This window comes from Opisthorchis viverrini (genome assembly GCF_000715545.1).
Source record: "Opisthorchis viverrini unplaced genomic scaffold opera_v5_109, whole genome shotgun sequence".
Lineage (NCBI taxonomy): Eukaryota > Metazoa > Platyhelminthes > Trematoda > Opisthorchiida > Opisthorchiidae > Opisthorchis > Opisthorchis viverrini.
Genome location: NW_008751764.1, coordinates 820,089 through 834,009, shown reverse-complemented (window position 1 = coordinate 834,009; position 13,921 = coordinate 820,089). Strand labels below are relative to the sequence as shown.

Here is a 13,921-nt window from a genome sequence, read left to right as displayed (position 1 = left end):
GCTTATTTGGAATGACCAGTTTCTGGCGCCTTTGTTTTTTTGAGGTAAACATCTGAGGAAGACTTTTCCATGGATCGAAGGCGTAACTTTTAGCTACCTGAATGTGTTATCGCGTGGGGCGTGCAGTTGGCCCCGGTAAGCCTAAGAATCTTCACTCAGTCAGCGAGATCATGATGACTGATGGGTAAAGATGGAGGACGCAGGATAGAATATACAGCTTAGTATTTGTATGGGGGGCCGAGTATGAGCCCGAGAAAATAGGGCCGGAAAGCTACTATGAACAGCGGATTTTAAAACCATCAGCTGGTGGCCTGCGACTGTTCAGTCACATGAAGGCAGCCGACCCGTATGCAAAAAGTAGCTCGGCGGCCCGTACCCCTCAGAGTTTATCTCACCACCAAGCGTCGTAAAGAATGCAAAAGGGTCGGATTGGTCCCTTGTGAAGAAGAATGCTCAAATGGAAGTTTAAATATAATTTTTTACTGTAACCACAGAAAATCTATAGGATTTCGCTCCATCTCTGTCTGTCCAATTTGGAATAGCTCTATGCTGTACAGACAAGGACTTGGGCAGTCTCTTCAACCGCCAACATCACGGTAAATTTTATGGGTGAAACAAATGGGAATTCTCCTATGATTAAAAGCCCGTTAAAATGCATAAAATCTATAATCAATATAAATATAAAAGGGAAAAGAATAAGACGTGCCGCATTTCACTTGCTTGGCTAACTTGAACAAAGCAATTTTATTTAGATCTCTCCTACTAGTCGTGGACTTCATAATCAAAGGCAATCAGATTTTGAATCTCACTGGAAACAGCTGTTCTAAGCCAATAGCTCAAATTTAAGATTAGAAAATTAAATGTGGCGGCATACTTTGCCAGCTCAGGCTTAACTTGTCGAGGGCGAACCAAATGCCGAAAAGTCCTCACAGACGGACAACTGCAAAAACTCCATCTTTCAAAGTGGATGACTTTCCAATTTATGGTGTCTTCTTTTAGTCGCTTAAGCAGTTTTTAAGTAGTATGTCACTTTGATGACCTTGAAATAAGTAAGTACTTACTGGAACAATAGCTGAGTGCTTCCACGGAAACAGTCCAGATATGAATAGGACTCATTCTTTTTAGTCCGCACAGATTCCGCTTTCGTTCTTGCTTTCTGAAACAGACTAAAGTTTCATCACCTCTCATCGTCTCGATGTCCTCCGAGGCCCAATCGATTCTACCATCTGACTTTGATCAGTTTCAAACTGTTCTTGTCACGTTGGCTGCCCACGATAGCGCTGCTGCGTTGTAAGTGATCGACGAATTATAAATCGTGGAGAAAAACGGGTGAAAGCTGTGAATGTCGGTGAAACAAAAAAACTTTTCACACAAACTGAGATGAACAGCAAGTGAAGTTTATTTGCTTTGGGTTAATCTATTAGCAGTAGGATTTTGGAATGAGGATTTAGCAAGCTGAGGTCACCACTGTTTCCGAAAGCAGGGCTCCCACTGTCCGACCTGATTGAAATGATGAACACATCGCTGCCTTAGCACCTTAGCTGCCTTAGCCGCTACCTTAGCTGCCCATACAGACTGACAGAAGGTTCAAACGAAGTTCAAGAGGAAACATCAAATGAACCGAACCCGAAGAAATAGGCCCTAGGCTGGACCCAAACACATGTAGGTTTCCCCACCGACCTAACACTTGTTCAACCACTCTAGCACACTAAAATCCCTCGGCCGATACCCAACAGAGATTTAGCTTGATTTAGCTGATTGGTTCTCCTTCCGCCATAAATCCCGACCAACCTCGGAACCTAGTCACTTGGCCTGACGGAGCTTTTGTGTCAAAAGCGAAACGTTGCCCAGCAATAAATCTACCGATTGTCACCACACTTCTTCGAAAACATCGCTGCCTTCTTCGACAACTATCCACGTCATTCTTGATCACAGGAACCGACCCTTTATGGTGGTAGGCTCTTCACACCGGAAGTGACTCTTGATGGGTGTATGGACTAATTCCGAAAGCTATCACGACGGGATGAAATAACTCTCGTCGTTCGTCGTAATATAATTCACCAGGAACCGAAGACTATATGCTTCATGGAGCGAGATACACTACGTAGAATAAAGAGTTTTAGATTACAGCACTTCCAAATTATTGATTTACATGTTTGCATGAAAACTATATATACAGTCACGTCATCAGCATCATCATCATCATCGACAGCATGATATCAGTGTTCAACACCAATGCTTCACCGCCGTACAAAAGTGATTTATTTGAAAGCCTCATTGTAAAGAAAAGAGGAAAGGTGGGGATGGGGGAGGGACTTAGTGCTAGCTTAACACAATCATTCCGAGGTGCCTACACCTCCAGACATTCACTCAGGCAATCTGGATAGAAAATGACAACAGGAACGCCACTGACATCGGTTGGCAGCCATACCTTGCAGTGTCTCCAACCAGGCACATTGAGGATCACGCGGTCCACATTGCATAATATTATAGAAAATTCTATTATAATGCTGGGTTTATTGAACCCACTCAGCGAACTGAATTATTGAATTTAAGTTGGTTGAATTAATTCTGACTAAAATCCGTTGTCTGTCGGATCCTGGATAGCGGTGATATCCTATCAGATATGGGTCTTACCCCTTTTTACATTAGTTAGTGAAGTACCCAAACGTTCAACGCTATGATAATATTCACTTTTGCCTGAAGCAAAGATAAAAAATAGTAGCGTCGTGATGCTTAGATTATGCAATCTAATATCCTTATATATCTACCCTCGCAACCATTCATCCTTTTTTACATCATATGGACCATATTTGTTTTTCTTAGAGTAGCACTATGCACCTTTTGTTTAATTTTTCCGGGAAATATTCTGAGCTTCTTTGCTCTACTTAGCCTACACTCCCTGGGTACAATGTTCTAGCTGGAAACTACATGACTGAATAGAAAACCTTGTCGGTCTGGAATATGCAGACGACATCGTTCTCATGTTCGAAGAGAAGGAAAAGGCGCAAGTATTCCTGGATGGACTGACCAAAGTCATCCCGTCCTTTGGTATGCACTTTGCACCCACAAAGTGTAAGGTCATGCTTGTGGACGTGCAGTCACTGAACACGCCACTTACGATCCATGGAGCGTTTTACTTATCTTGGAAGTTGTATTAGTTCTGATTGTAGTGTGTCAGATGAGGTGAATGCACGAATCTGCAAGGCTCGGGCCGCGTTTGCTAACTTGAGACACCTATGGCGTCAGAATGGTTTATCCCTGAATCTGAAGGGACGTGTGTATCAAGCTACAGTACGGGCTGTTTTGTTGTATGGCTGTGAGACTTGGCCTATTCGAGCAGCGGAACTGAGACGTCTTCAGGTGTTCGACAATCGTTGTCTCAGAACCATAGCTCGTGTGGGTTGGTGTCGGCGAACCCGTAACGAGGCAGTTATGAAGCACATTTTCGTTTGTGCAGCGGGTACTTCCGCTGAAGAATGTATCCAGCATCAGAAGCTGCGTTGGTTGGGATATGTGTTGCGTATGCCTAACCATCGTTTGCTGAAGAGAGTACTGTTTTCCATGCCCAACTCAGAGTGGCGTAAACAGAGAGGTGGCCAACCCTTGACTTAGCGGAGGAGTATGAAGGAGATCACGAAACGCTTGGGTGCTGTCTGTGCTACTCGCCTTCCAGGATGGGGACCGCGTGATCCTCACTGTGCCTGGTTGGATACACTACAAGAAATGGCTGCCCACCGATGTCAGTGGCGTTCCTGTTGTCAGTTTCTGTCCAGATTGCCTGAGTGAATGTCTGGAGGTGTAGGCACCTCGGAATGATTGTGTTAAGCTAGCACTAGGTCCTTTCCCCGTCCACCTTTCCTCTTTTCTTTACAATGAGGCTTTCAAATAAATCACTTTTGTACGGCAGTGAAGCATTGATGTTGAACACAAAATCGTTCGGCTGATTAGTTAATTCCCGTTTGGGAGAGACAACTTGGATGTGAAGTCCTAAAGCCCTGCTTATGCACGATACTCAGATAACACAAGTTGTCTGGTTGTTCAGGGGTTGTCGCACTAGGGTGTCTACTTTTCGCTCATGACACAAAGGAAAACCATAGGAGATGCATCCAAAATAAGTGAATCTCGTTAAAGGAAACTTCTCACAAGATTGCTGAAAATTGTTCGACAGCCCACGACCGGTTTCAAGTAGGCGCAGTCTTAGTCGTTCCGAGAACGGAATAAGGATTAGATTTATCGTTGAAAATAAGCGGCTCGTTCCATCCTGTATCTACTGAGTTACTACAGAATAAACCACAATAATTGTGGAACTATATTTTCAAAAGACTATGTACAGACGAGTCTTGCTGGCCGCCTCATCACCTCGTAAAACGATTTTTTAATGCGAGGGAGTTTGGTGGTTCACGTACAAAGGTTTGATCTTGCTCCCAGATACGTGGCTAGCCGTTTTTCCTCCGCAACTTGGGCGAGAAGTGCTTTAGTATTGTGAATCAAGTCTAGCGGAGAAAGACGACACATTGCGCAACCTTCATCCTGTCAAAAAGGAAAAAAATGTTAATGACCATCAAAGGAAATTTGCAAACTTATGGTTTCAACCACTTTCTCTGGTGCCAAGACAAATAGATTGTCAATTTCTGGAACAGACCGCGTCTCAATACGGAAAACTGTGAACAAATGAATTTCATTTTCCAATGAATTTCACTTGAAGTAATTTGAGATATGCACAAAAAATTTATCCTCATCCATGTGATTCAAAGTACAAAAGAGCAGTGAAAAAAAACAACCGCTTGTTTGCAAGTGAGTGTACTTCGATAATTTCGTGCAATTTGGATCCAAGTAGAACATAAGCTTGACGGAAACTCGGCGACTGCGCCCACCTGATAAGCCCCAAGAAGGGCGAAACCGGTCGTAGTCTGTCGAAGAAGAACTTTCAGCAAACGTATGTATTACATCTTAGGCAATCACTTGTGATTGCAACACTCTTTGCCAATTTACTTCTAACATCTAACATGAACTGCCGTTCAGTAAGTTAGATTTCGAAATTTAGGGCCGAATGTTGGCAAGTTATTGAATTTCTGGTGGATTCTACTACTAAAATAAAGTGAATAAAAAATAAAACAGAGAAGTCAACTATTACTTGCTGTCTACAAACTAGCTTTTCGTCACATCATCGGGCCCGAAGTTTGGGTCAAAAGTGCAGTTGGTGAAACGGTGGTCGGTTGTGTTGTGGGAACCACCAGAACACAGCACGCCATTGTATGAGACACAACTTGATCGCTCGTCCTGAAGCTTTTACTTAACCCGGACGTGTCCTGCGCGAGCATACACACGTAATCAATATCGTCGCGCCCACGCGCATACAATGTCCATCAAGACAGCTCTGATGACCTGACTTGCGCTCTCATCACACCGAGTAGGCGCCGCTTCCCAAGGACGTCGTAAATGGTTATCAGAGTTAAGCTGGCATCATTGCAAGTTGTGGTGACGGACTTTCGAGTATGACCACGTCAGGTGAAGATTCAATACTCAGCATGTGACAGCAGCTGAAGCTAATGAATCTGTTTGCTCAACAACTGCATAACCACTGAAGCCGCAGCACCAGTTAAGTCATCAAATCACGCACTGCATAAAAGCACTTCGGTGTTCTCCTTCGACCCAAACTCTGATTGCACCTTTAGTGCATGGTATAAGCAGTGTTTTTGTTATATCAGCTGCTGACCCGCTCCAGTGCCTGGTGCCGGGAAAAAAGACTCACAAAAGAGAACACAGCAGGTATATTCTGAACAAGCGAGTGAGTGGGTGTGTGCAAAAGTTACAGTGGCCCCACGCTATTTAGAGGGGACTTTCTGACATTGATCCAGGATGTCTGATAGGCGTTGCTGAACACCCATCAACATCGATCGTGCCTCTATGAAATGCCTGAACGCCGATCACATTCGGTCGTGCCTCTGTGGCGTGCACCAACACTCATGAGCTTTTGCTGAAGTGATTGAATGATTGATTGGCCTGGATGCTTGCCGGCTTTCCTGTTGAGATTTTGGTGGAGCAGTAGGTTCCGAGCTTTCTGAAGTTACTTTCACGAATCTGACCCTCCTGATAGTTTCGGACAGAATTTCTCTGCCCAGGGGATTTCTGGAAGCGCAGGCTGGAAAAGATTGGTTGGGCCTGACGATTGCTAACTTGAAAACTACACTGGTGCTAAAAGGAGACTCAGCTGAATCTTTGGTCTTCATAAGCTTGTTGTTAGTATACTATGTCAAGAAAATATACTTCGGTATCTTGTATAACGTGCCAACTGAGACAACAAGCGACATTTGTTCAGCACATTCTACCAATGATCATAGATTAGCGGTCACTATCAGTCTAATTTGCTGACAAGTCTACTTCACCACTTCCATATTTTTTTTTGTTTGACAGAAAGTCGGGCTAAACCTGTGGACTGTAGAACAGTCTTAGTCACCTTATACGTAGTGCATTATGTTAACCGCCCAGAAATTTCAGAGTACCTCATGAAAGCCTCACAGATAAACACCGCTGCTGTCTATATTTGGACCTAAACATGTGAATCGTCATCCTCGATGGGCTACTACATTATTAGAGTAACATCTAATAACATAGCAAACAAAGACAACCGAATTTGGGTAAGTAGATTCGCTGTCTCGTTTACTGAGTACACGTGTATGTCTTGACGACTGAAAAGGATTCAAACGGTTCATTTGGTGCTGTGGCTAATTCAGTAAAGAATGCCACTGTGCGCTATCAAAGTTGTCAAGTAATTCTATCCTACGTATAAGGTACTTGGCACAAGAAAGCGCTTTCGAGTGAATTACATAAATCTTATGGTAGGCGAAATCGATCTTTTGTCTTCTAACTGTGTCTACACTTTTCGAATCTAATTGTGATTCGTTAACCACTAATAAAAACGGTTCTCAGGCAGTTTCTATGTTGCTACCCTGGGTGCACAAAAGCATTGGAATGCAGTATTGGCGCCCGGTTATGGCAATGCTCGCAGTATCTCCCACCCTAGAGAATCCTTCAACCAAACATGCTCAAGTGCGTGTATTGATTTTGCACTCTCTGTGGATGACAACCCTAACCTTTCACTCATTGACGAGTATTCAGGGTGACCCAAAGTTCTCCATGATAATAAAATCAAATATATTAACGGATATTCCCAAAAACCGGTTCCAGATGGTTTCAGTTTACTTCTTCCCAGTTTGAGAAATTTCGCACTGACCATTGTATTTGCCACAAACGCTTCCCGTCCCAAGTCCCACTCCAAAACACAAATGTCTGTGGCGCTTTCAAGTAGGGGGCTAATGGAAGGGCTGGCGTTTGATAAGGACGTTCTAAACGCAACAGTTCATTTCATCTCCTGTGCTTCTCCAGCTGCATTGAGAAGCCGAAATCTTAAGGCCAAACGGACCCTTTCGGTACATAGCTGCCATGCCAGCCGAAGATTTACTCGAGGGCTGGGATACTGCCAGGTTGCCTAAGCCTAAGTAGGAGGAAGTTGAGAGGCAGAGGTCGGATTCGAACCACGGACCTTCCGGTCAGTTAATTCGCGCTCTAACCGCTTGGACCATCTCGCCCATCATATTATGGAGATATATTACGTTTCATGACCTATAGGTGTGTTTATATCAGGCTTCTCACCTGTTTAAACCTGACCAGAGAGCCCCAAGCGTTACCATATTACTCACATTACCTCGAACACCGCTTACGAAGCTAAGTTGCTTGTATTTTATGGGATTGCTGATGAACAGTGCAAACTATGTAAGGCATCAGAGTGCACTCACTGTACGTCACTGTAACAAATCCATAATAAACGTGTCTGAAGGATGGTGTGAAAACTCACCGATTTGAGCCACGGTCCTGTACACGCCTTGTGGTACACATGGAAGCACGGTAGGGTGATGATGAGATCATTCTCCTGGTAGTCGACCAGACACACTGGACACGTGGGAAGTTTGTCCACCTGGATTTTTTTCACCCGGCTAATCAAGGCGAAAGAGCTCAACTGAACTCCGCGTGAATCTGAAGTGAACAGAAACGAGCCGAAGTAGGTTTGTAATGCACTACTCATAAGTTTGCTGAAAATCCGTCGAAGCCCACTACCGGTTTCGCTCTTCTTGGGGCTCAGCATGTAGGTGCAGTCCCCGAGTTTTCGTCAACTCTATGTTTTACTTGAAACCAAATTGCACGAAATTAGCGAAATACACTCACTTGCAAACTACTTTGGTTTTTCGGGAGACTCACCTGGAACCCAGCTGAATCTCTCGGTTTTGCTGTTTCCACGCAACTGAATGTGCTGCACCAGGCCGCCTCATGTTTCAGGCGGTACGTTATTCGAGATATCGCGATACATGTATATACTTATTACACTACTCACAAGGTTGCTAAAAATTCTTCCAGAAGAGAACAAGGCGGAAACAAAACTTTCAGTTTTCCCATCACAAGTAAGAGCTTCAGTTGAGTTCCAAGTAAGTCTCTCGCAAACCAAATTAGTTTGCGAATGAATGTATTTAGCTAGAAACGGGCCAACTTTTTTTCTCCTAGAAAGTGAAAGTAAATAGATTTCGTGCAACCGTATTCCCAGTATCCGCAGCGAAATTTCTTTAAGATTATGATTGACGTCAGAATTCAATAGATGGGGGTAATTTAAAGATTTGTTGCCTTCAAAGTGGGCAGTTTCCTAAACGTCTATTTCAGTCAGTTCACACTAAAAGGGAAGTACTGAACTGCAGTTCCAGTACCGCTCAAACTCATCATTTGCATTAATCTGTGGTCGTAATAAAATTTTTTACCCAGCCGTTTGACGTATGATGTGATTAGGGTGCCATTAAGCTGGACAGAACTTACCTATCACGTCTAAACAAGCGTACGCTTTCGCGCACTGTGTAGTGTACCTGACGCCAGTCATTCACAGTCAATAAACTAATGTGTGTGTGTACGATACTACTTAAATGTTTCACACGGTACAAACGGGTTTCTTCTAATGGGATTATTCTTTTTGGTTCTGTTCAATCAGAAACTCAAGGATAAGAAGAGGACCACTGAAACAAGATCGATACGAGTGAGAGTGAAATGGACGATAAAGATGTCAGCGTATAAGTTAGATTAACAGAAAATCGCATGGGATTCGAGAAACGAACTCCTAACTTAAAACGTTATTCCACACGACTGAGGTGCGTACAAGCTCAGAGGCACCAACTAGACATCCATGTATGCCCAACCTTCGAATGACACATATTGTGTCAGCAAAGTACAACTATTACTGCACCAGCATAAACGCAAATAAGCACTCAAAAAACAAGTCTAGTTGTATTTTCAGTTATTCAAATTCTATCCAGGTCCCACGAGACAATATACGTATATTGGAAGATCCAGAAAAGCCAAGGATCACCTTGAATCTGACTTTGATTGGATTGCATAAGTTGATTTTATCGACTTTCCATTGACCATTCACATTGGTAATAATCAGCGTGCGACGATTCGAGTAAATTTATTGATCGCGCTAGGTGCCCAAATGGAACGATTTACAAAGGCAGGTATCTTTCTTACCAGTACTCACAACCGCAGCATCATGGTATACATTAAAACCTTCCACTAACCAGTATTCGAATTAACCACTTGCTGAAAAACAGTTTGGTAACTGCGCAGTCTAAAATGTGGGAAAGTAGCTTCTTTCAACCCGAACTGAGCACTCGGGAAAACCAGTACAGCAAAATTTGTAGTTTAGCGTCCCTAGCTTTGACTCCTCCAAGTTCGTGTAGAACGTCTTCGGTTTGATTGTTGTGCAGATCCGTCTGAGGTGACAGTGGCCACAAAATCGATGACCTCTTGCTACCAGTTTCAACAAGAAACGAATACCTAAATGGTCTAATGATGCCTCGTATGCGCGCTTCATCTTGGCTATATACTCACGAAATCCGTATGACACCACAAACTGTTTCGTAAAAAGGTTTTTGGTTGGCTGTAGCTTAACAGGCAAAACTCTCATTCAGACAACTTTTTCCTCACTTTAGAATACGGTCTTGACGTTCAGTCCTCAAATCTGTAGCAAACAGAAAAACGAATTTAATGTAGAGATCCTTTACAGTTTCCACTCTCCATCAGTCATATTTAGACTTGATACTTTACTTCTAAGTTCGCAGAAAACTGTTTGACAGCAACCATATATGAATAGGGTTTTCCATCTAGATTATTTAGTGCAATATTTCAAATATCGCGCCAAGCGAGACATGCGGGTGTCTTGTGCAGCCCATTCAGGCATAGGAGACGATCATAAGCGAGAGATTCAGTTAGATTCCTTTAAGTTTGGGCGAGATGGTCAAGTGGTTAGAAAGCGAATTTACTGACCGAGAGGTCTATGTTATAAACGCGATCTCTGCATCTCGACTTCCTCTGTCTGGGCATGGGCAACATGGCAGTAGCCCAGTCTTCGCGGTTCCTTAGAGTGCCTTGGTAACGAAAATATGCTACAGCTGAACGATTCAGTTAAACCTCTCCCATCTGAGACTATACCTGATTAAGGAATCCTGACTGACGGGTCAGTCGATCGTCACAACCAGGACAGTTACTGGGTCGTCGTTCGACTGTCGGGCACACCAATCACATCGCTCAAGCTTGAACACGTTCGTCCGTTCGGATGTGAAAAATTAGTTACGTCCAACGTGCGTGAGTGGAATAGCGGTGACACGCTTGCCTCGCACGTCAGATGTCCGGCGTTCAAATTCCGGCACGACCACTGGGTAGGCACTGCCGAGGAGCTCTAATAAGAGTGAAACTCGTCTCCACTGCTTCCCTTTGATGTGCACTCACCAGAATAATTACTCCAGAACGAGAGTGGTGTGAATATGAACAAACAAAATTCATTAACAAGTTAAAACACTTTGATAAGACGAATCTTGTTGACAATCAATGAGAATTAGCCACCGAAAGCATGACTGAAGTATTTAGCTGGAACTTCGATGCTATTTTGACTACTTCTGGCTTTCCTTCACTGTACTACTGATGGGGTAGATTGGGCCCACCTAAATAAACAGCCTCTCGGATTGTGTAAAAAGACGGACCAATCACACAACTTATGCCGTTGTGTCAGCTTACCAACGATCAGCTAACTCAATTTCATAGGATAATTCGGTGCTTCCACCGGACGCATTTAATACCTTCTAAAGAATAACTGGTTGAAAACAGGTGGCCACAATTTGAACCCACCGTTTTTCAAGAAATACACTCATTTGCAAATCAATTTGGTTCTCACGAGGGACTCAACTGAATCTCTCGTTTATGATGTTCTCAGGCAACTGAATGTGCTGCACACAGGTAGCTTCATGTTTCACATGGTACGATATTCGAGATATCATAGTATATTTTCATGAAGGAAGCTACTAATAAGGTTGCTGAAAACTCTTCGACAGTCCACGACCGGTTTCACCCTTCTTGGAGCTCATCAGGTAGGCGCAGTCCCATCAACCTTATGTTCTACTTGAACCCATTGTTTTTGAGAAAAAAACTCATTTGAAGATCAATTTAGCTTTCACGAGAGACTCAACTGAATCTCTCGTTTATGATATTCTACAACTGAATGTTCTGCACACCGTTTTTCAATTAAAGTTTGGGCAATTTGACCTCTCATTAGGGGAACAAAGGACGTCATTTTGTCTGGTCGATATTTTTGGGACACGGCCACGTTACCGTGCAAGGACGGATTTTGTTCATCCATTTTCAATGGTATTTCCAAGTTGGGCTGTATTGTCAGGATACTAGACTTAGTTAGAACTGACAGGACAATCAATCCTGCTTATTAGCGAAACAAGAGGGCCATCCCATAGAGTAGACGCTTGCCCTTACAATGTAAGTTAGTCATATCGAAAAATCCTCACACACACAGCGTCTCATACTGAAACCAAATTCATGAAGATCAACATGAACAGACCTAGTGGAAAACTACGTAAAATAGAGGACTTTGCAATGCCACTTCGGAAATTGAGCGTCATGTGAAATCAACTTTTATACAGTGTGGAGGTCACTCATCAGATCACGCGTCACAAACAGTCAAACCACGTGACAATTCCTGTCCCACTTGCAACCTTGGCCGACAACTTGTACAGTAAAACTTCTCAACCATTTTCGTTTACGTGGCTACCACTTGCGTCACCGCCAGGATTATGAACTCATTCAACACATCAGGTCAAGTTGGGCACTCAGTATTCGCACAATGGGATCGAAATTGTGAAAGTCATGACGCGTCTGTAATGGAGTAAACCAATCGGGCAAGTGATTTGAGAGTGCCAGTCCAAACTTTTAGGCCCCATTTAGGCATTCCAGGGTCTCAGAGATGCTGGGACACTATCCCACGGGACTTTTCAGCCAGAGGCACGGCTGCTTCAGTGAACAATGAAATTTGGTGAACTGCAAAAATATGAACGCAGATTAGGACTGTTTTTGATTTGATCACATACGCAACAAAATGCAACATTTTGGCATAGAAAGTTCCACTCCACTTGTGAAGGTTTTTCGGCTGAGAGCATTGTGCAGATAATGGGCATTGTCAAGTTGTATGATCGAGTTGTATGATCAAGTTGTGTGTTCTTGCCAGTATCAAACACGAAGGGACAGCTCTCTCTTCACAATGCACACATAAATAGGCATACAGCTAAGCTAAACACACACACTCGCGCGCGCAGGGAGCAGCAAGTCGACCACTCTCCACGAGTCCACGGAAAATTATAGAACACGTGAAGCAGCCATACTGCGGAGAAAACACATTCCCGCCGTTCGTACATTCACCAAGAAACCCTCACAGACGATAATTTCCTCTTTTGACATGCTTCCGTTTTTCACTGTATTTATTTTTATACGTGTGGCATCTCACCATTGTCAACTAGTGCATCAATAGTGCACTGACAACAGAAGTCCGAGTGTTCTAACCTCTTTTGCTATGTGGTATACTTGCCTCAAAACTTTAACCACAGAGGGTGTGCGGCTTGATTTGAGCAGAAATTACAAACGTATGCTACGTTATCTTTGGCCAATATCATCCATCACCGCAATGATGGTTGGCTTAAGATGGTTTGGACTCTTCATATCGCAAACCTTCTCGAGGTTTAGGGTTGCTCAGTCATCCCTTTGATCCACGGCCCATAGGGGACATAATGCCTGTGAGAAAAGACAGCCAAATGAATCTCAGTGAATCGAACTGACATCTGGCGCGACGAATTCCCTACTGAATACTCAAAAATAGTTTGGCTCATTTCACTGTCCTCTAAGTAAGTATCAACTCTAGTTGAAATATTCTGATGAACAGGACATGAAAGCTTGTACAGCGTGGATTTCATCATCTGGTTTTGACCGCAAAATATGGGAAGAAAATACTCGTGTAGTGATGGTTTTCACCCACCTGTGAGTTCATTCCGAACTTTGTATCCAGTTCCTGTCCCATTACCATGTTCCTAAAATCACAGTGTGGAGACTGCTGACCCGGAAATCCATAAAAACCTACCACCAAGCCTGTGGTATCCCCATGTGTTATGCTCGAAGATAGGTCAGAGATAGCTGGTGGTCCATTCAGAAGCAAGACACTCGACGTTTGCCTAATGTGTACCGCGCGAAGAAACGCATAATTCACCAGAGCACGTATGGTCGCTCGCTGTCTTGCGCTCAGTCCACCGTGTGCCGTATAGATTAGGCAATTGGGTTCGAGAAACTCGATGGGAATACATGACTGAACATGGTGAAAAACACGGTGCTTAATTTTCTTCGCGTGCTTCCGAGATAAGGAACCAACCTATTTAGGGACGGTTACCGTGTCACAGTACCATCTTACCTGCATTTCATAATGTCTGATAAGTTCCTCTGTCAGTTCGTTGATGGCGGCAGTGACTGGATGGCAAAGCTGAGAATGCGCTCTACCCAT

General features: G+C 43.6%; 1 protein-coding gene across 1 annotated transcript; it reads right to left on the bottom strand.

Annotated features, from left to right (window-relative positions):
* Nucleotides 1-3,661: 3,661 nt before the first annotated feature.
* Nucleotides 3,662-13,921, bottom strand: T265_05634 (hypothetical protein; the record flags this gene model as incomplete). The annotated part of the gene is made up of 7 exons (XM_009170693.1): nucleotides 3,662-3,793; nucleotides 3,857-4,001; nucleotides 4,436-4,533; nucleotides 7,859-8,037; nucleotides 13,406-13,457; nucleotides 13,508-13,729; nucleotides 13,832-13,921. The coding sequence occupies 7 exons, from the start codon at nucleotides 13,919-13,921 to the stop codon at nucleotides 3,662-3,664; spliced, it is 918 nt and encodes a 305-aa protein (XP_009168957.1).